The 22,500-nt window shown below is 42.7% G+C and overlaps 1 protein-coding gene and 1 long non-coding RNA gene across 2 annotated transcripts in view; one reads left to right on the top strand and one right to left on the bottom strand.

Moving 5' to 3' along the window:
* The window catches only part of LOC147021206 (uncharacterized), a 777,227-nt gene that overhangs the window by 466,491 nt on the left and 288,236 nt on the right, over window positions 1-22,500 (top strand). The gene's annotated exons all lie outside the window — the stretch shown is intronic.
* Window positions 1-22,500, bottom strand: part of LOC147021209 (uncharacterized) — a 139,159-nt gene that overhangs the window by 77,530 nt on the left and 39,129 nt on the right. Inside the window, exons 3-4 of the mRNA XM_085893698.1 lie at window positions 21,635-21,769; window positions 19,532-21,505 (exon numbers count right to left, since the gene is read on the bottom strand). Of these exons, the coding sequence (XP_085749824.1) occupies window positions 19,532-21,505; window positions 21,635-21,769 (2,109 nt within the window). The remainder of the gene's footprint in view (window positions 1-19,531; window positions 21,506-21,634; window positions 21,770-22,500) is intronic.

Genomic DNA, 22,500 nt, shown 5'->3' with positions numbered 1-22,500 from the left:
TGGCCAGCACACGAGCCGGCTGCCATGACCGGAAGTGGATCCAGTTCACTTCCGGCCAGATAGTTTCAAGCTATGGAATTCTCTCGCTATGAGCACCGTGACATGAATTGCCTTGCACAGAACTCCATGCTGTGCCCCGGCAAGCCCGCGTTTGACGCAGGTCAATGTGCCTGCTCCATGGTGCGCCACATGGCCCGAGCAATCCGGACGCACAGCATGCCTCTGCCTGGTAGCAGCTGCATTGAGGCGGAGGTGCGGGAGGATGTCTGCCGTCCGCGGGAGACATATTTTTGCCGTTGTGGCGAGCAAAGGCCGATGGTAAGATGTGATTGTAACCCCATGCGCAGACCCGACCAAAGATGTGTGTTATTCATGCCTCCTTCTGCACGATGATAAAGAATCACGGCCACACGTGAGTCCGCCATCAAGCAAGTCGCCAGCGTGCGGGTCTGCCTGCCATCGAGCATAGTGTTCGCGGTTATCAAAGGCGGTGGGATGCACGGTGCCAGCCCTGATCGGTGTCAGGAAATTGAGGGAAACATTTGGATATAATTATGTATGTAGGGGTGAGTTGAAGAATAAGATAGATATAATTATTAAAGGGAGAAGTGGGTGGAAAAGTGTGCACCATGTGTGTACTGAAAGTTGCCAGCATTTAGGGTGCCGTTTCTTCCATCTCCTCGGTACGTGTTCCGTGCAGCATAGGCGTCGTGTTGGGTGTGCTCTCTGTTCAGTGGGTGGAAATTACCACTGCACGTGCATTTGGCAGGCTGTGATTTCTGCAGAGAGGTGACCAGCATAATGCCTGCTTGGCCTTCGCTGAGGACCCATCTCACAGCGAAGGGTGCATGTGCCTGGGATTTATCTCAGGAATAAGAGTAGAAAAAAAGAATAGGAATGAGTGCAGAGATTTAACCAGACCTAGCTATGAAGTTTACACAATGCACTGTCCCGTTGTCCCACCAGACAAAATGAAAGGGACTATCTGAATGTATATTAATGGAATAACGGTCTCGGGACCACTGTATTATGGTTGCTATTGCTTTGGAGGCATGCGGTTCTCAGAACCGCAAATACATGACTTACATATATATATATATATATATATATATATATAAAAAATATATACATACAGTATACATATGCATATACAAATACACATATGAGCTGGTGTGTGTATCAACCATTTCAGAGGTATTTCCCTATATTTGACTCGGTATTACGATAAGTTGGTGAATATAAGCCGCACTATAATTTTGTGACCTCTCACGTTGACTTCCGGTAAGAGGATTTAAACACTTGTTGATTGAGCTTGTCACTGCCAGCAGCTGCATCTAACTCATTAAAGCCATTTTCCAAACAGGATTGTTTGTGTTTTTTCTGTTATATCTTTGTCCACGTGTTACTGTCATATCCTGTCAAAAACACAATTCTTGTGAAATGATGTATGAATGATAAAGAGGCCATTTAAGCACGCGCTGTGTGTGTGTTTGGAGTGACTTGGTTCTACTCACCATGCACTTTTAACCTGCCTTTGCTAGTACCAAACCAGAATTTAAAGTATTTTATTTCATGAGCCTTGACAATTTGCATTAAAAAAACCAAAACAATTTTCACCATTTATATGAAATTTATATTTACATTTATATGGCCTGAGATTCCAGGGAGTCTGGTGGGAACCCGAGATAGCTTCGTGGTCTTCTCATCGAGACCCCCAGCCGCAAAAATGTGTTCCACTGGATCAAGCAATGCATGGTGGAGGTATGTGCTCTCTACCGAGTATCCTCATTTATGTTGTGGCCCCAGAAACAATATATATATATATATATATATATATATATATATATATATATATATATATATATATATATATATATATATATATATATATATATAATCCCTGTGTCATAAGAGGCGACCAGCGTTGCGTCAGGAAGGGCATCCGGCGTAAAACATGTGCCAAATCACTATGCGGATCATACGGATGATCCGCTGTGGCGACCCCTAACGGGATCAGCAGAAAGAAGAAGAAGAAGATTATATATATATATATATATATATATATATATATATATATATATATATATATATATATATATATATATATATTACATGTGTATATGTTAATAATGGCACTCAAAACGCACACAACTCCCATCCCTCCCCACACACTTCTCCCAACCACAATTTGTTGTAAATATCATCACTTTAAAAACTTACGCTGTGCACCGGCAAGCCCCCGATACGATATACCCATAGGTGTGAAGGAGGACATACGTTTGAGAAGAAACAAGCACGTCTATGAACCCTCGAGCCTTTCATGGGCCCATAGCATCGAGTTTTTGTGCTACAGCCTGCAAGATATTAACTTTTGATCAGAAAGTATCGAATTGTTCAGAAAGTTCTCCAAATCTTTTGTTGTGCAGATGTACACCCCGTTTTCACATGTACATTTCCAAGTATTTTCAGGTGCTTTAAAAAGTTGGTGAGTCGTTTCATGATACAATCCTTATTTGGTAGGCATGTTATACGTCCAGGCCACCCGATGACTGTTGTCAAGAGCGATTTCTGTGGATACGTGCAGAACAATCTAAGGCAGTTGTCATTTCAAAAGTCAGATGTTGTCCGTCTTAATTGGTACCTTCTTGTGCTGCATTTGTCGAATTTGTTTTGTGTTGATCATGGCCTACTTTAACAGGCCACTGTAAATTATGTGTCCCTTTTGTCTCCATATTTCTTGTTTTGCTACTTTCTCTCCAAATATTTTACTTCAACCTCAATTATCCTATTTCTTCTCCTCACTTCAAAAGATAAAAAATCCATTCCATCAAAATCTCATTACATTTGAATTTCCTTCAATCTGTACTTTTTGTTCTCCATTCTTTTTCCGTCTTTTCTCAACCACTTCAGACTTCATTGAATAAAAATGCTTCTTCCATTAAAAGCACTTTAAAATGCTTCACTTTCCTTATTTTTCCATGAAGAGTACCCCCACCTTCCGCATCCTCTATTCCTCTTCGACTCAAGCACATCTTTCTTTGTCCAATTTGGGAATTTGGAATCAGCATCCCTCCACTTCATGTTCCCTCTTTCTGCATCCCTCCTCACCCCACCCTCTTAATGTTTCCCCTGCACCTGACCAACTCAAACCTTACACATTACCCCACCCCCTCAAACCTTGCCCCTGGTATGCCCACCATCCCCCACGGCCCAGCACCCTCCCCTGTCCCTAACTTTGTAGACCTCAAACATCCAATGTCTCTGCTTTAACACGATAGATCTCTCAATCGAGGCTGCTGCCAATGAACCAGACATCATCTATTTCACAGAATCCTTCCTCCCACAGCATGTCTCTGACTCCTTCGTGTCTCTCCCTGGCTATTATTTCCTCTAATTTGATCGGCCTCAACCCCACCCCTGAGGTGGAGTTCCACTTTACATAACTGAATGTCTCACTGCTCTTGCACTGATTGCTTGGGGTATTCGACAGTACTCAACTTGACCCTGCATCGGCAAGTTGCGAAGTTGTTTTGCAGTTTTCCATATCTGACTGGTGAACGGTCAGGGTGAGTGGCTAAAAATGTGAAAAGATATTATTATTACATTTTTTAAAGCTTCTCCCTGCATTGAACAATCAATTCAATTTTGCATTGTGATTTTGAGAAAACTTCTTAAAAGGCGGCTCATCATTATGCCACCGAGAACACAATTGTTGTGTGGACTCTATGAACCACTTCATGTGACGGTTTCATTGGACTAGGGCAATGCAGAAAGATGCCAGGCAAACAGATGGTGTGCCTGCTACCTGCAGATCCTGCCCGACCTCAGGAAGAAGCCACATGATGATGAAGCAGTCACATCGACACCTCTTCACAAAGCCTTGGAACAGGTGATAATCCTTTCTGAGAAGCCTGTCTGAGGCATCCTGGACTTGTTCACACTATTCTCATCGTACAATATCTACTTAATCGCTTGGACACCTGACTGAACGAAATTTCTCCCAGCCCTGCTTATCTGAGCAGATAAATCCTGCCACTTATTTACCTAATCTTGGTCGGTCAGAATAGTGTGAATGCAGCTTCACAGCAGGTCTGCACAATCGCATTAACTAATGTATTTTTTATGATGAGTTTGCCCATCAAAAAGCCTTAAGGATACTTAATGGGGTCTACAAAAAATAAGTTGTGGGAAGGGAAAAGTGAGACCTATTCAAATCCCTCTTGCACTGGGAAAGGTTTATGTTGCTGCGAACCAGGATGCAGGTTGGGATTTATAAAGTTTGGCAGCACATGGGGAAAAAAAAAAACTGGAGGAATTTCGTACTGTGTTGACCTTAGAAACAGACAGTGAGGGAGAATGCAGACGCCGCCAAATGGACAGAGTGTGTGAAAGAATGCAAAGAAAAGACAAGTAACGAAAGTCCCTCTGAGTATCTTTCATTATAGTACCTGCAGAAGAGACACAGGGAATCCACAAAGTGTCAAACAAAGAAAGGTTGCAGAGATGATGTCAGTTCATGGCTGAGCAGATTAACAACTCTTCATTTAATTCTGTCAAAAAGGGACAGAAGACAAGTCAAAGCATCTTACCAGATGTGACTGCAGTATTCCATGACTGAACATATGGTGGTCTTGTGCAGGTGGAGCGACGCCTCGAGAGGGAAATATCAGAGAGCTCGATACAAGCAGCCAATTCGTGAGGAGGCTCTTTTGGCATTGCCAGAAATGTACTCATCCCAACCAAAGAAGTGATGACCAGACCAAGAAGACAGATGCCACATAGTTATTAGGCTCCTACCAGTTTCAACGGAAGGGACTATTGGTTTTCTGTCCATCAGTCCATCCATCACACCTGTGGTTTTTCAGACTTTTTTTTCCATACCCTTTAGCATATTCAACTGAAACTTGGTACGTGTCTTTATTATGACAAGCTACATAACAAGTTTGTGTTTCAGGTAATTTCATCAATTTTTCACAGAGTTATGCCCTTTTTGGATGTACAAAATATCACAAAAATAGGGGGCATGTATTGCAAAGCAATTCTCACTCTTTTTGTAATGGTGTTTGGTCCATAACCAGGTTGTGAAAAGATGGGCATATTGAACAGGACATGGATATTAAGTTGATTGATATTGATGAACCACTCTTTTCCACAGTTACTAACATTTTCAAGGTCCTGATTTAGTTTGACGCTGGCTTGAAGGCAGAGTGAAACAGGCAGGCAGCAAGGATAAGTTCTGTATCGGATTGAGTCATCAGCATTAAGGGCTTGCTGAGATGAAATGTTGTCAGGCACGTCATTTAAAGTAAAGCAGAAACATCGAAGGCCTGAACACAGACCTGGGCAGCATCTGCATTCATGATATGGGCTGCAGAAGATTGACCCTCATGCCACACAAAATTTGGCGATCTGTAAGAATTCTGAGATTATTGCACACAGATGCCCAGGAATAACATCTGACTGCTGCTTGTGAATGAGACCCTTGTGACAACCTATAAAAAGCCTTAGAGATGTTAAAGGCCACAAAAGTCAGGCCTCTCCACACTGGTCTAGGGCCTGGTTCAAGTGTTCCGATATGAGGGAAAGAACATCACCAGTACATCGGAAATGATGGAATCTATCCTGAGCATCAGTTCGGAGATTGTGGTCTTCCAGGAAAGAAAGTAACCTGCTCATTGATAAGGCATTAAAATACTTTGCTCCTTATGGAAAGAAAGCTGATCGGCTGACATTTAGATGGATCAGATTTCTCCCCAGAGCCTTTAAAAGGCAGGTACAACTGCAGCCAACTTCCAGAAAGATGAGAAAACTGACATTGATAGGCATATGTTGTCCAGGTTTGAGAGAACAGTATACAATTCTGGCAAGCACATCTTCAGGACAACTGCAGGGATACAATCTGGTCCAGTAGCTTTTGAAATGTCCAGCCCTTGAATGATTTTCCCAACTTTCTGAGGAGTGATTATAACAGGGGATAGCTTCATGTTCACACCGGTGGGACAAGTCGATAAGGATCGATTTTGGTCATCAAATCTGGATTTTGCAACGAAACGTTGCACCACTGGAGTTTGCAATGATCAGTGAAATATGATGCAAAACCGCCTATTGTTTTCTCTAATTTTCCTTTTATGTAATCTTTGTGTAATCGTTTTTGGATCACCAGACGTGTTGAAGAAAGGATAATGTACACTTGTGTTGAAGAAAGTGTTTAAGATTTGTATTTTCAAATCAAACTCCACCACTGAAGGTTTATGTTTTCACCCATGTGTGTCTGTCTGTGAGCAAAATATCTCAAAAATTATAAACAGAATCAGGTGAAACTTCGTTGACAGATAATGTATAATGAGGACAAATTTATGAGATTTTGGTGAAGATCCAGATCTGGATACGAGAATTTCTCAAGTGATTCTTCACCAGTGAGAGATGGAGACAAAAATGATCTATAGCACGACATTTCAAAAGGTTGTGGAAAAGTTGGCGAGATGAAAATTTTTTATCAGATTCCATTTTGCTTCAGGTCCGGATCCAGATCTGGCCTATCAGTGTGATACAAAATGTAAAGTTTTCAGCCGAGTGGAGAAATGTGCTCTTCCGAGTGCCGTTCTGAATATATTTTTGCTCAAGATTTATACTTGTGTTCAGTGCACGTGTTCAAGAAAGGCTGATGGATAGGAGTTCAGGTATGCCAAGGAAGGATTTTGTATGACAGAGGATGCAGAGTCAGCAACTGGCTTTGGAGGATAACTTTGAAATGTTGTTTGCCCAAGAAAGATCATGGCTGACAGTGAGACCGAGGATATTAAGTGACTGAACTTCCTCAAGAAGATTGTTAGAAAAGTAGATGTGAGGAAAGGGAAGAGAGGGGTGGGGTTACCAGATGAACCTCATGGAGAGAGGGAGAGTATAATACTTGTCAGGCTTGAAAGACGTTTCCAAGTGTTTTACCATTTTGTGATTTTGTCAAGGTCTGGAGAGAGGGAAGATGCTGCAGGCTACCTGTCTGAAGAAAGAGGGATGTCAGCACAGGGTGAAGTTATCAATAAATACACAAAGGAGAATTTTCCAGTCGGAGGAGATGTTTCATATGCAGCCTATGGCTGCTGGTTACATCATTTTTCTATTCGCGTGGCTGTGCCATGGATGCAGTTACAAGTAAGCTGGTACTCATTTTGCCGACTGACTTGACTCAGGATGACAGGCTGAATAAACCCACTTGGTGCTATTTCAACGGTGCCTCGTTTCTTGTCATCAATCCAGTCATTGAAGAAAACGCTTCTTCCTTTGAAAGCTTTTGAAAAAGAATTCAAATGCTTATCTTCCCTTGTTGATCTGGCAACAGCACTCCACATGTTCTTCTTCATCATGATTTGTTTTCCTTCTTCTTTAACACAGGCACATTTTGTAAACATGTCTCTCATGGAAATGCTGGTTATGTCATCTGTCCTCACGTTGTACAGCTCAACCTTTCTCCACCTTTGAAAAAAAATGCCATCCACCCATCCCACGATGCTCGTCTCAGAAAGTTAAATATGGGAATATTGGGAAGGTGTTTACAGAGGTTGTCTGCACACAACAATCAAATCCCATTCACGATATTTCGCAGAATCAAACCCCTCTGTGTCAGTGCTCTCTCAAACATCGACTCCAAGCCCACGTCCTTCCACGTGTCCCACTCATCAGCATCCCTCCACTTCATGTCCCCTCTTTCTGCATCCCCCTCACGCCATCCTCTCCAAGCTCCCAGCCCACCACCGAACTCACATTAATCTCTCCACTCGTCCTGCCCCTTTCAGTTTACCATTTATCTCACCCCTCCCACATCTTCTCAGCCTACGTCCACCCAAAACTTTCTCCGCTGTCCCTCAATGTATGTACCTCAAACATCTGAGGCCTCTGCTCCATCCTGACAGATCTCTCAATCCAGGCTGCAACTTACAGCCCAGACATTATGCGTTCAACATAATCCTTTCTCCCACAGGATGTCTCACATACTGTCCATGCCGATAGGAGTGGTAAACAAACTACTTCCTGCATGTGGATAATTTAAATCTGCTGTTACATGGAACACTTTGGAATTGAATGTGAGTTACAAGAAAAAACATTCACTTTGCATATCATGAATCTAAACATCTCAAACAACACAAAATTGTTCCAAAAGAGATTCCATAAATTACAAGAAAAGCAAACACATCAATGGATGAACATCAAGGTATTTCTTGACATGATAGGGTGTATATAATAGTGACATACCAGACTTGGGTGTGAATCCATCATCCTGGTTGTGGAGGTTGCAGACATCATTGAAACCGATTCCCCGGAAACCAGGAACATTTTCCAGCTGCACATTTTGGAATCCATTGAACTTTTGGCAGAAACTGGAAAGTTCTCGAATAACATTCTCCAAGTTGAAGAATAGACTTCCCAACAGAGAAGAGCCTGCAAGCTGGACAACCTGCGGCTTCAAAAAAGATTTCACAAATTTACAGAAGTCAGCATACATTGCAAATTTAAATTTATCTTTGGCGAGAGAGAGGAGCTCTGTGCGCAATGAATCGGAGTCTGTACAAGCTCGAAGAACCTTCTGATTCTCAATTCCAAGTATACTGATCAATGCTTGGGCTGTTTCTGCTCTCAGACCTTGTGATTGGAGCCATTCCAAGAAGTTGTCCATTTCACAGATGACCTGTCAGAAACACAATGCACATGTTAACAAAGGAGAGTTTATACATTATATTTTCTTTACTCTGCATTTTATCCAACCAATGCGAGATTTTGCAGACAGTTTGTTCACCCCATGTGGGCTGGAAGGACGGCATTGAGGCAGACACAATTGCCGAGTTGTCATGCATGGGTTTGAATCACGACACTGCTATTGTCGTGCTATTGAATCACGACACGACACTTTGAATCACGACAATCACGACATATCCACTGTCCGTGGAAGGTTAACGAGGATGTTACATTTTTGACCCACACGATGTTTATGAGTTTTTGGATTATGAATCAGGTTTTTAATCTCCATTCGGGTTCTGAACGTTAAATATCCCACGGAACAGGTAAAGTAGGTAATCGTACCTCGTCATCATTGGAGTATTCGTGATGATGTGATGTAAAACAATGTGGTGAATTTAAGCTCTTTCATTAAACGAGTGAAAAACACCTCAACATTCATTCAATAAAAACACCTTTAACTTTCCTTAATTTCCGTCATCAAGGAACAGAAAATTATTTTATATTTAAATTAACGGTTCACGGATCTTTCTCAGTGTTAAATAAGAATTCCGAAAATACCTCTTTGATCAGTTCCGTCCCGACCACGTGGACCTGCGCTCCAGCTCCTGCACAAGGTTTGCAGGAAGATCAACCCGGAAGTGTTTTTCCAACCTTACGTTTCACTCACATCATTCTTCCTCCTCTTTCTCGGAATCACTTTTATTGTCCTTTTATTCACAATATTTAAGGTCAACATCGGTCACCCGGTCGAAGTCGGAACTGATCGGAAGATGTATTTTGGGAATTATTTTCCACTTTCGTCGTTGAGGCTCATTGGCCTTGTGGTGTGATATGAACAACTGAAGCCACAGATCGGCCATTTTACTACTCCATTCAATCCTCATGGTGCAGGAGTGATGTTTCTTTGTAATTACCTTTCGTTCAGTTTCTGTTCAACCATCGACTGACACGAAGGTTGGAGGGACACACAATCCCTTTCACCTCCATCAAGTTGGTATCCTTTACTGGATTCAAATTTGTGGATTTTACCTGTTCGATTGGGTTGCGGTTTTCCTTCCGGGTTTGAGTGATTACCTGACGTGACATCTTCTGTTCCACTGAACTGAAAATAAATAGAATGTTCACATCTTGTCAAAAGTGTATCCGCCAAGCTGTGAGGGAACTCGAGGTCACGTGACCACGTCCATCTTGGTCAGCACCACTTGACCGACTCTCATCACGGATCTCGTTCGTTTTGAACGCATCTCAAATTATACTGGAGGGCGAGCACTCGGTAGAGTGCAAAACCTCCGCTGCCAATACTGCTGGGTCACTTAAGTGAACCTGATATCCCATTCATTGTAGTTCAAAATGGATCAGTCTCTACTGAACCACGATTGAATAAACTAAACGAGATCGACGCGCATGTAGAAATGGCAAAAAAATAAAATCGAAATGTTTTTGAAAAAAAAAGGTGCAAAATTTTTTTTTGTTTTTTTCTCAAACAAATTTTTTGGGGGGGGGGGGGTTGGAAATCACTTAAAACATGTAGAAATGCAAAAAAAATTCAAATATTTTTCAAATAAAATCGATTTTTTTTTTTGAAAAAAGTTGCAAATGTTTTTTTTCTCTAACAATTTTTTTTGGGGGGTTGGAAATCACTTAAAACATGTAGAAATGCAAAAACAAAAATTCAAATATTTTTCAAAATGGCCACCATAGCGGCCATATTGGACTTTGGACCAAGTCCAAAATTTAATGGCATGATCCTTGGACCATACCAAATCCCCCCACCAAGTTTCATCGAAATCCGTCCAGGAGTTTTTCCATAATACTGTTCACAAACAAACAAACAGACAGGGGTAAAAACAGTAACCTCAGGCCATCTTCGATGGCGGAGGTTAACTCGGAAGAATTTCCAAAATCGGAGATAGTTACTGCCTGCGCGTGGGCTTTCTGCATATACCTGGCAAGTTTCGCGAAGATCCGATGAAAACTCTGGGTTGTGAACCAAAAAATGTCAAAAAATATGAATGACGTCATAAAAATTGATATGACGTCATAGTGATGTATCATATTTGCGGTAATTTATCTCTGCTAATGCCCTGTTCGATTCCCGTAAACAATTCAAAAAGCTTGCCTAGTTTCGGACATAATTTTTTAGGCGATTCCCATTAGCGGAGATATTTTGATGTCATAACTTTTTTTCTCGGAGGAATTTTCAAAATCGGAGATCATTACTGTCTGCGCGGGGTATTTTTACATATATACGCCAAGTTTCAGGAAGTTTCGATGAAAACTGTAGGATGTGACACAAAAAAGTCCACAAGAACAACAACGTGAGTGTGGCTTCGAGATCCTCCATGAGGATCTAAAAAGTCAAATAAATGTTTCAACGCCATTTCGTGCGGCAAGAAACTGCTGCAATTGGTTACGGGAGGGTTGCAGAAGGACGGCAGACATGTTTAGTGGCCTAAAATATTTGTGCAGGAATTTAATTAGTGCTGAAGTATCAATGAGTATCGATTGCCTCTTTGGTTATCGATCTTGTTGGGAAATAGGGTGGTGACTCGTTCATTTTTCTTTACATTTGTAAATATTGGAAATCAGGTCCTGATGAAAAAGAAACTCATGTGAATATAATTGGCCAATCGGTGCGGTCCTGAGAGAGAGTCAATGAGTGATGCGGATTGAAGGTTGTTCCAGAGCTGGTCTCGTGACACGTACCAGCACTCGGTGCCCTTTTCCGTGCAAGACATTCTTTGTTTATTTCAGGAGTCACACATAATGTCAGTATTTAATGGTGATATATTCCACACCACCATAACCATGGAGTGAAGTGGATATTGCTTCCTGTGTTGAGTAATCACAACCGCAATGCTCGAAAACTTTCTTAATTTTACATTCCATGCTATCGGGAGGCCTCAGCGTCTCAACCAACAAACAATCCAGTGTTCAAATTCCACTTTACTGTTGAATTAATACCAGGTGGGGTTGACTTTGCCTGGCATCCTTCCGAGGTCGACAAAAATGAGTGGCAGTCTGCTGGTGTACTGTGTCAGAGTGGTGACCGGTCCAGGATTGTGTCCAATAGCCAAGGAGACTGCTTCGGCAGCACCAATGCTCTGCACAGAGGATGTTCCTCATGGATGGATATATGGTTGGTAACAGCAGACAAGTGTTGCACTTCATCTTTTGTTGAATGTTTGAACCGCAAGAACCTCGATCAGAATCACTGACAATACTGTTGCGGGCTGGGTATCTGCTGCGAGCACGACCGCTCGGTGGAGCAGTAGGGTCGACTCTGCAGAACACCCGGAATTTATAGGTCGTCACCCAGGATAACTCCCGAGCCGACAGGTCCCATATGGGACCGAAGATCGCCAATAAGTCGGCCACGTGGGATAGGGTCGATTGCCAATTTCAATTTACCTAAATACCCACGTCGTCCAAACTACCGGGGAAATTCACCCTCGGTGGAGCTCGAGCGGAACAATCCAGTAGCGTGCTCGACCCATGTGTGACCCGAGCGGATGGTCACCGAGCTCCCTTCAGTCCCAAATGCACATCACTATGGCAACAACAGCCTTTCTAATTCCTCAACACGCGCCGTGTTAAACCAATAAAAGAAACACAAAAATGAGCTGGTACATTTAACAAATATGGTATTTATTAACAGTAGGTGGGGAAGGAGGGAAGTACCTAAGGGCAAATAATGTACAGCGAAGGCACTTAACAATTTACTACTTAAAGACGGGCCCACACACAGACACACACACACAGAAATGGACCTAAAGGGTCCTTATTGAAATCTACCAGCTCGCGGAGAGGGAGCTGGAGACCAGAGCCTGCGCTTGGACCTGTCCACCTCGTGTGGTCTTTGACGATCCGGCTCGACGGGACTCGAACCAGCAACACGACGCCGCTCCAAGCACCGGGCACCGCGCTGTCCAACCGGCCACGCACCAATCGACCACGGCCAAGGAGAAGACCAGAGGCGACGATGATCCAGCTCGGTGGGACTCGAACCCGCAGCACCATGATGATAACCACCACGACCCCAAGACGACAACCAGGTGACAACCCAGACGACCAACCAACTCCCAGCCTGGCGTTCCTTTATCTTTTCTCCTTGTCCAGGGTCAGGAAATCGCCCTCTGAGATGGCCTACACCCTCATTGGCTGGCGTGTCGTGAGAAAATCGCCCTCTGAGGTGGCCTCCACCCTTATTGGCCAGTGTGTCGTGAGAAAATCGACCTCTGAGGCGGCCTCTACCCTCATTAGTCAGTGTCGTGAGAAAATCGTCCTCTGAGGCGGCCGCCACCCTCATTGGTCAGTGTGTCGTGAGAAAATCGACCTCTGAGGCGGCCTCCACCCTCATTGGCCGGTGTGTCGTGAGAAAATCGACCTCTGAGGCGGCCTCTACCCTCATTGGTCAGTGTGTCGTGAGAAAATCGACCTCTGAGGCGGCCTCCACCCTCATTGGCCGGTGTGTCGTGAGAAAATCGACCTCTGAGGCGGCCTCTACCCTCATTGGTCAGTGTGTCGTGAGAAAATCGTCCTCTGAGGCGACCTCCACCTTCATTGGTCAGTGCGTCGTGAGAAAATCGTTCTCTGAGGCGTCCTCCACCCTCTTTGGCCGGTGTGTGCCGTGAGAAAATCGTTCTCTGAGGCGTCCTCCACCCTCTTTGGCCCGTGTGTCGTGAGAAAATCGTCCTCTGAGGCGTCCTCCACCCTCTTTGGCCGGTGTGTCGTGAGAAAATCGCCCTCTGAGGAAATCTCTGCCCTCATTGGCTGGCGAGTCGTGGGAAAACCAAACTCTGTGGCCTGATTGGACAAGGGGGCATGCCCCTGCCTTCCTGGGTGGTCTCGATCTGCGGCGATGGAAATCTCCACCCACGTGCGTGGTCAAACGCACGAAGACAATGGCGTCGCTGTGAGGAAGCGAGGTGAAGGCGTGTTGTTGTAAACTAATCTCCGCAGCGCACACACGAAATTCCCGTTAGACACAGGTAGGGGGCCCTAACTATAAACACAAACTTACCGATATAACTGTTCTATGGGGACCCTGGCTGTTGTGTGCGATGGGTTCCAGATTCGTAACAAGACTACTGATCAAATTGAAGCACAAATAAACATCAGACTCCACCTCATATCATTACAGTTTATTTTGAATCAGCACAAGTTCCTCCCTTTTGTAGATTCATATTACACACACTGGAAAAAAAAAGTAAAGAAAAATAATGAGAACACCCCCAACCGTGTTGCCATTAAAAACTCCAGTATCCGGATCCGGACCTTCACCAAAATCGAAGCAATTTGTCCAGATCAAGCCCCCAAGCTGCCCACCAAATTTCATCCGAATCCACCAACAACTTTTTGAGATATCCTGCACACACACACACACACACACACACACACACACACACACACACACACACACACACACACACACACACACACACACACACACACACACACACACACACACACACACACACACGCACACACGCACACACACACACACACACACACGCGCACACACGCACACACACAACACCTTACAATCTGTCCGAATACAAACATGTTCAGTTATGTTTACAGCTCTTTAGTCTTGAACAATTTAATTGTATTTTCCTTACAATGCCAGCGATAGCTTGCCCACTAGTTGGCAAGTCAAGCACGGAAGAAAAGTTGATCACAGCACTCACCAAATGCCATTTAATTAAAAATTTTCTGTATTACCTGCGATAACTCACCCACTCACAAAAACTCGCTCAAGGGTGTTGAACACTTGCAAACTCACGTTTCCACTTATTTGTATGAAAAATAAATGCAATATATTGTTGTGGTTTCCACCCATTTGGCGTGCGAGCGACCGTTTTTAGCTAATAGCGGCCGCGCGCCCACCGGATGGGCAATCCTAGTCGCAGCTTTCAGATCAACGCCGAAATCCAGCTACGGGTGCGTTTTTAACCACACCGTAAATCAGCCAACTATTCTGTCCATGTGCGACAGGGTCCGATCACCGAATTGTCGATTTACCTAAGTATGTGCGCAGACAGAAATGCCGGGGATTTACACCTCGACAGGACCTGTACGGATACGGGCCGCTGTACGCAGCTTGCGCCGTTTGCGATTTGCCGAGCGGTGGTATATCGCCATGTTTCCCGTCGGATCCGATTACTTTATCGGCTATTTAAAAGCCAGCTAATATTCCGTACGTAATTACAGCAGCTCAATGGAGGAAGAGGACGCAACGAGCGGGTGAACATTCACACAATGACATTTATTTGTTGCAGGCACGTATGCAATGAATGGGGTGATGGGGACAGGACACGAGCAAACAAAAGACCTGCAGCCGTATCTAATTATTATTATTTACATGCACTTAATCAGTTTTACTTATGGACAAGGCGCAAGTCTTCCCTTCAAAAACCCAGAAAAGAAAGGAGAAGAACCGGGCCCATGGACCTTCAGGCTCCGTACGCTTTGTCCGCCTCCGTTCTAAAGACTCCACACTCCACTGCTGGCAACTCCTCTCCTCCACTGTATGGTCGGCGTCTCATCTCCCCACCTTAACTGCTTTCTCCGACTCCACCTGCACCTCAACTTCTTTCTCCGAATCCACCGGCGCCTCAACTCAACTCCTTTCTCCGACTCCACCGGCGCCTCAACTCAACTGCCCGTCGGCATCTCAACGCACCCTTTTTATTGCCACGGAGCCTCGCCCCCCCCTTCCGCCGCCTGGGGGAGAATTCCAGCAGAGTTCGGCTTGGCTCTGTGGTTTTGAAGGTTTCACCGTCACTTCTGTTTACCAGTACTGAGGGAATTTTCCAACAAGGGCGTTTTTCCTCGGTGAATCGGGCTCTTTCCACCGTTGCCTTTGTTTCCCCGATTTGTTGAGAATCCATCGCGTTGGTTGGCGGAGATGTTATTCGTTGGGGGCGGGGGGCGTTGTCTGTGGGGATGTTGGCGGTTGTGGAGAATGTGGTTGTGGTTGTTGAGATATGGTTGTGGTTGTTGAAGTAGTGGTGTGGTTGGCGTTTTGGAGGTGGTGAGGAGATGCGATTGTGGTTGTTGAAGTAGTGGTGTGGTTGGCGTTTTGGAGAAGGTGGTGAGGAGATGCGGTTGTGGAGGAGGTGGTTGTTCCAAAATAAAGATAGCAAAAGAATAATACTACCTCAACGATCACAGTCTGGTTACACAAATAATTGCCCTTTAGACATCGGTGGGGAAATCAAATCTGAACACACACTTATCGACATTAATGATCTCAAGGACCTGTATGGTGTTCTGTGAATATCCACAACCGTAACAATATTAAATATTCCAAATTAACCTTTAAGCAGCTATCCACATTGATGAATTACCCTGCTTGTGAAACACCGGGACGACAATGCATTCACGTCCGTCCAAACGTCCATCCGAAGGACAGCACACACTCTGATGTTAAACACAGTGATCTCAACAATTTGTGATCTCGCTTCGTGCTCAAAGTGGAAAATATCAAAGGCATTTTATAACGAGTATTCAAATGCTGATCGAAGCAAACCATTTGTTGATTGTGTACCAAAGGTAATTATATCATTTCTTAGTTACAAGAATAAGCATTTAAATACCTTCCACTTCCAACGTCCTGCAACACCATATTCAGCCCTGATTGGTTGCAAAACACAGATCGGTGGATGAATGGGAAGGGTCCTTCTTATTTGGTGCAGACGAGGTTAATCTTCTTCCACTTAGTTCACCGTCGGTTCGTTTCTGATATATTTTATCGACGATTTTTGATCACCTGACGTCACATTTGTATAACGAATTTGTCATTGGGCATCGACAAGATACAGCACACAATGCGGTACAGTATACTCTATATGACGTCATATTTGCTGAGCCCTCGAGCATTAAAAAGTGATAAATAATTTTCATGTCGTTTTTTCAAAGTACAGTTTCATACCTTTTGCACAGAAGAGCTGCAGTCGTATCCCAAAATACCGTGCACACTATATGGGCGACATTTACCTGTCTGACAATGACAGCATCAATAACTCTGCAATCCATCCCAACAGAAGATTTTTCTCTCATTTGCCCCACCTGCCAACAAACATGGCAGTCAAACAAAAACATCCGGATATTTGAACTACCGGTCGCGTATGTATTATGTGGACATTTAAAATTAGATTTCAACAATTTTATCGGCATTTAAATCAGTGCAGCAACATCATCAATCTCTGTGATACCATGATGACCACATAACATTTAACTCTGAGCTCACTCGCAATTTATGAAATACACGGTGGGGTTTATTATTATTTAAAATGACATTTTTACAGATTAAAAGAAAAATCATCGTAGATTCTAAAGTTCCCTCACAACAGCTTGTACACGGTTGGAATCCCGAATGGAGGGTAAATTTTATCTCCAAGCTGTTTCCCCTGGGTTGGATTCCTGACCCAGTGTTTGACATGCAGGCAATTAGAGCTCCAAGCTGTCTCTGAGATTAAAATTAAATGTCAATGTGTGTTCCATTTCATAACCCAGGAATGCTCTGTTCGTATAAAACGCTATATATTCTAAACACGATACCTCTCAGCCCGAGTTAATCTGTTAACCAGCCTCATCACCTGAGCACACCAAACATTCTCTTGCTTCACGTCTCCACTCACACAGCTCGAAACGATCACCCCTCACAATTGATTGATCATGACAAGGATTGGCATTCTGAGAGTTTTTCCACAATTCTCTTTCAACACGTTGAATCTGCAACTCAATTCCATTCATCTGTCATGCACAATAAACACAATGGTCAATAATGTAATTTTTATTGCCCCCCATTTTCCAGCTAAAATATGAGACAGGCATTTCAATTTAATTATGGTCAATGCGCACGGCATATGTCAAATGGAGATGAAAATATCTTTTAATAGTCTCACACGGAGGATTCACATTTAAATCCAAATGCCTTTTACCTTTCATCTTACAGCAATGGCAAGAGCATTGTATTTTCGGTCATTCAAAAACCTCTCGTATTCTTTCCAAATTTTCGAGGATCTCACCTAAGTTTTTTTTCGATGCAACCCCATCACACCAGGTATTGCTCCACCAAACACCGGTAGACACTCCAAGCTCGTGATTAATTACTCGCAATGCCTGCACGGATGTGCACCCCTCGGGACTTTCGACGACAACAGCACAGAGTTTTAAGTCAATTTTTATTCACATAGATTCATATTTACAAGAACCGAGAAGATAAAAACAAACCAACACCACCCTCACATCCACCTTAATATAATGACAATAGACTTTTATTACCTTTTGGCAAATGCCATGCTGAAAAATTGTCATACCCTCTTGGTCTCACATGCGCTCAGATCAGATAAGGTTGAATAATATCTCAAGCTTCAACACTTTATATCGTTGAATATTATTTGATTTATTTATTTTACATTTCATAAATGTTCTTGGAGGCCAAACAATGATCATGTTGGTCGACTTGTATTCAAACACATCTTGAATTCATTTAAATGAATTTGCTCCAGGGGTTAAAGTCCCTCACCTTATCTGATCTGTAAACCCGTGTCTTCCATCAGCCCACTCTGCAATCACACTCCTCGAGGTCTTAATGCTCCTGACTCTGGTTTGCTAAATTGTCGAAGAAATTCTCCATTCCTCCTGCACATTTCAATAATTTATTAAAACAATAAAACATATGCAAATAAAAACAAGCACAACATATCGATATGGACAATTCAGAGATGCTTCAATAAGCAACAGTCTTCCTCTGATTCTAACGTACAGAAGAATATTGCATTTATACATAGTGTTCAGTGAGATGAAGTCTGTTTTTCGTTCCCAGTTGCTGACGCCACCCTGACATGTTCAGGTTCAAGACAGAGATGATTCACAGCTTTGTGGCAGCAGCCATCTGGAGATTAGCTTAATTTTGAAGGGCGAAGGAAAATTTAGGAACTGAAGGTTGATTGGAATTTTGTATGATATTCAGAGATTAGAGAGGTGAGTTCAACCTCAGCACAGAATGACGTCATCCCATCTTGGTGCTTGTATGGATCACATATGGCTACGTGGTCTGGATTGAGAAGGCCAGGGAAAGATTTATAATCTGAAGCTGACAAAAGTGGAAAAACACATCTGGATATTTCCTTAAACCAGCATTCATTGGAGCTGCAATAACGGAGGTATTATTTGACCCAGACTTTCAGACACCATTATAATTCCATATATCAAAAGCCCGAAATGAGCAAAATAAAATCAAACAATCGGAAATGTTATGACTGAATAAAGATGAAAGAATACTTGAAAGGTTAATCTGTTTTGGGCACCTTAACTGGGCAGATTGATCATCTTTCAACAAAGAAAGAGATAAGGTCGTTTAAAATGCAACATGTATATATATATATATATATATATATATATATATACATTATGATAACAAATACATGTTCAAGCAAATGGAATTGAAATAATCATGCCATATTTGAGTACATTTTTCATAAAAGGGTGACAATACATTTACTTTTCAATCAAATTTAATTATCAAGCCGGTTTAATTGGTAATATTTTATGATTATTTTTATCACCCTCGAACCCATGATGAAAATTCTGGAGAAATTTGCAGACTAATCTTTGCTGGTTATTTTTTGCAATATTTTGGGTTGTCGCTGGGGGTCTTCTATTCCGAGGTATTCACGCGATGCGTCGATTTTCAGTCAAGTATTGTCTGTTCTTTTTGCCTGGATTTTTGGATGCTCTCCTGCGTGGATCCTCATATGTATGTTGAAATTGCTATTGTGAGAGAAACCCTTATCACATATGGAGCATTTGTAAGGACGCTCTCCTGTGTGGATTCTCATATGTATTTTCAAAATGCTTTTTTGAGAGAAAGCTTTGTCACATATGGAGCATTTGTAAGGTCGCTCTCCTGTGTGGATCCTCATATGAATTTTCAAAATGCTTTTTTGAGAGAAACCTTCTTCACAAATCGAACATTTGTGAGGACGCTCTCCTGTGTGGATCCTCATATGTATTTTCAAATTGCCCTTTTGAGAGAAAGCTTTTTCACATATGGAGCATTTGTGAGGTCGCTCTCCTGTGTGGGTCCTCATATGTATTTTCAAAATGCTTTTTTGAGAGAAACCTTCATCACATATCGAACATTTGTAAGGACGCTCTCCTGTATGGATCCTCATGTGCATTTTCAAGTGGCCTTTTTGAGAGAAACCCTTATCACATGTGGAGCATTTGTAAGGTCGCTCTCCTGTGTGGGTCCTCATGTGCATTTGCAAAGAGCCTTTTTCAGAGAAACATTTATCACATATGGAGCATTTGAAAGGTCGCTCAACTGTATGGATCCTCATGTGCATTTTCAAATTGCCTTTTTGAGAGAAACCTTTATCACAAACAGAGCATTTGTAAGGATGCTCTCCTGTATGGATCCTCATATGTATTTTCAAATGGCCGTTTTGAGAGAAAGCTTTGTCACACATGGAGCATTTGAAAGGATGTTCTCCTGTATGGATCCTCATATGTATTTTCAAAGAGCCTTTTTGAGAGAAACCTTTATCACATACAGAGCATTTGTAAGGATGCTCTCCTGTGTGGATCCTCATATGTATTTTCAAAATGCCTTCATGAGAGAAACCTTTATCACATACAGAGCATTTGTAAGGATGCTCTCCTGTGTGGATCCTCATATGTATTTTCAAATAGCCTTTTTGAGAGAAACCTTTGTCACATATGGAGCATTTACAAGGATGCTCCCCTGCATGAATCCTCATATGTATTTTTAAATAGCCTTCATGACAGAAACCTTTATCACATATGGGGCATTTACAAGGATGCTCTCCTGTATGGATCCTCATATGTATTTTCAAATAGCCCTTATGAGAGAAACCTTTATCACATATGGAGCACTTGTAAGGTTGCTCTCCTGTATGGATCCTCATGTGTATTTTCAAAGAGCTTTTTTGTGAGAAACCTTTATCACATATGGAGCATTTACAAGGATGCTCTCCTTTGTGGATCTGCACATGCTTATTAAAATAGCCTTTATGAGAGAATCTTTTATCACATATGGAGCACTTGTAAGGTCGCTCTCCTGTATGGATCCTCACATGCCGATTCAAATCGCTTTTTTGAGATAAAGGTTTATCACATATGGAGCATTTGAAAGGTTGCTCTCCTGTATGGGTCCTCATATGTATTTTCAAAGAGCCTTTAAGAGAGAAACCTTTATCACATATGGAGCACTTGTAAGGACGCTCTCCTGTGTGGATCCTCATATGTATTTTCAAATGGCCTTTTCGAGAGAAAGCTTTATCACATATGGAGCATTTGTAAGGACGCTCTCCTGTGTGGATCCTCATATGCTTTTTCAAATTGCTTTTTTGGGAGAAAGCTTTGTCACATATGGAGCATTTGTGAGGTCGCTCTCCTGTGTGGATCCTCATGTGCTGATTCAAATCACCTTTTTTAGAGAAACCTTTATCACAAACAGAGCATTTGTGTGGGCATTCTTCTCTGCAGGTCCTCATGTGTATTTTGACGTTTCTTGGTGAAGTAAAATCTTCATTGCATAGATTACACATTTGCCTTTCGATCACCTTTTTGGGTTTGTTTAATTTAATGTTGATCTTTGTGCTGTTTTCACCAGATGTGTACTTGCATTTTGAAGGTCGTGAGTCTTGCTCTTTGGATTGTTTCTTCAAAATAGACATCTTTTTCACTATCAAGCTGCTCCTGGACCTTATCTGTCCAACTGGAGTCCTTGATAGTTCTATAAAAACAAAGAGCAAGAAGTTATTTTACCTTTTTTCTGTCAAACTCAAAATATTTCACAATTTTGAAAATTTTATAAACCCTCAATTCAAAAGATTGAATGTTCATTTTGTACGTTTCTGCTCACCTGTTGCAGAACAGACAGGACTGTCATTTTTGACATGAACAACTGAATCTTCCTTTCCAGAAGCATATCTTAAATTTTCTGAGATAGATGAACCGTTGTGTTGTCTGGATTCTACATTTACAGGATATGCATCATCTGAAAACAATGAAAGACATGAAGTTGAAAACACTGCAAATATAAATCCGGTCAACAGGTAGTATGGAATAGATGTCACTTCCGCTGTGAGAAGGAGGCTCCATAATGTGCCGACATTACAGGACAGGAATCAAGGTGTTTACAACGAGAAATATATTGTTACGAATTCTGGCCCGCCTGGCGTGCAATCGGCCGCGTAACTCCAATAGCAGCCGCGTCGCCCACCGGACGGACAATTCAGTCATGACCCTCCTTGGAACTACCGCCAGGAGCCAGTCACGGGTGGGGGTTTAACCTCACCACAACCCAGTCCGCATTCGACCCGCGCGAAATAGGGTGAATCGCCGAATGTCGATATACCTAAATACCCGCGCAGGTAACCTACCGAGGGGTTGCACCACGCCGCAGGTTGGCTTAGGACACGAACCGCTTCCGTGCCACAGAGATAACCGAGCGGTATTATCGCCGACCTCGACCGTTCAGCGATTCTTCTTTACTCAGGTGTTCAAACCCCACTACCAATTATTCCACGAAGTAAGATGGCACTTTCAAAGGGGAAATAGGACACGACGAACGGGATACATTCAAACAAAGCACATTTATTTAGACAGCACGTATGTACAGCCAAGGCAGTCATGTAATATGCAGAAAAAGCATGGAAACAAAAGCAATACCACCGAATATGCTTATAGTGTACAGTCACTTAAACAGGTTCTACTTATGGACACGGC

This window comes from Eptatretus burgeri, chromosome 8 (genome assembly GCF_056783735.1).
Source record: "Eptatretus burgeri isolate ZD-2024b chromosome 8, Ebu_testis_v1, whole genome shotgun sequence".
NCBI lineage: Eukaryota > Metazoa > Chordata > Myxini > Myxiniformes > Myxinidae > Eptatretus > Eptatretus burgeri.
Note: the sequence above shows the minus strand (reverse complement) of the source record. Positions and strands in the feature narration are given on the sequence as shown.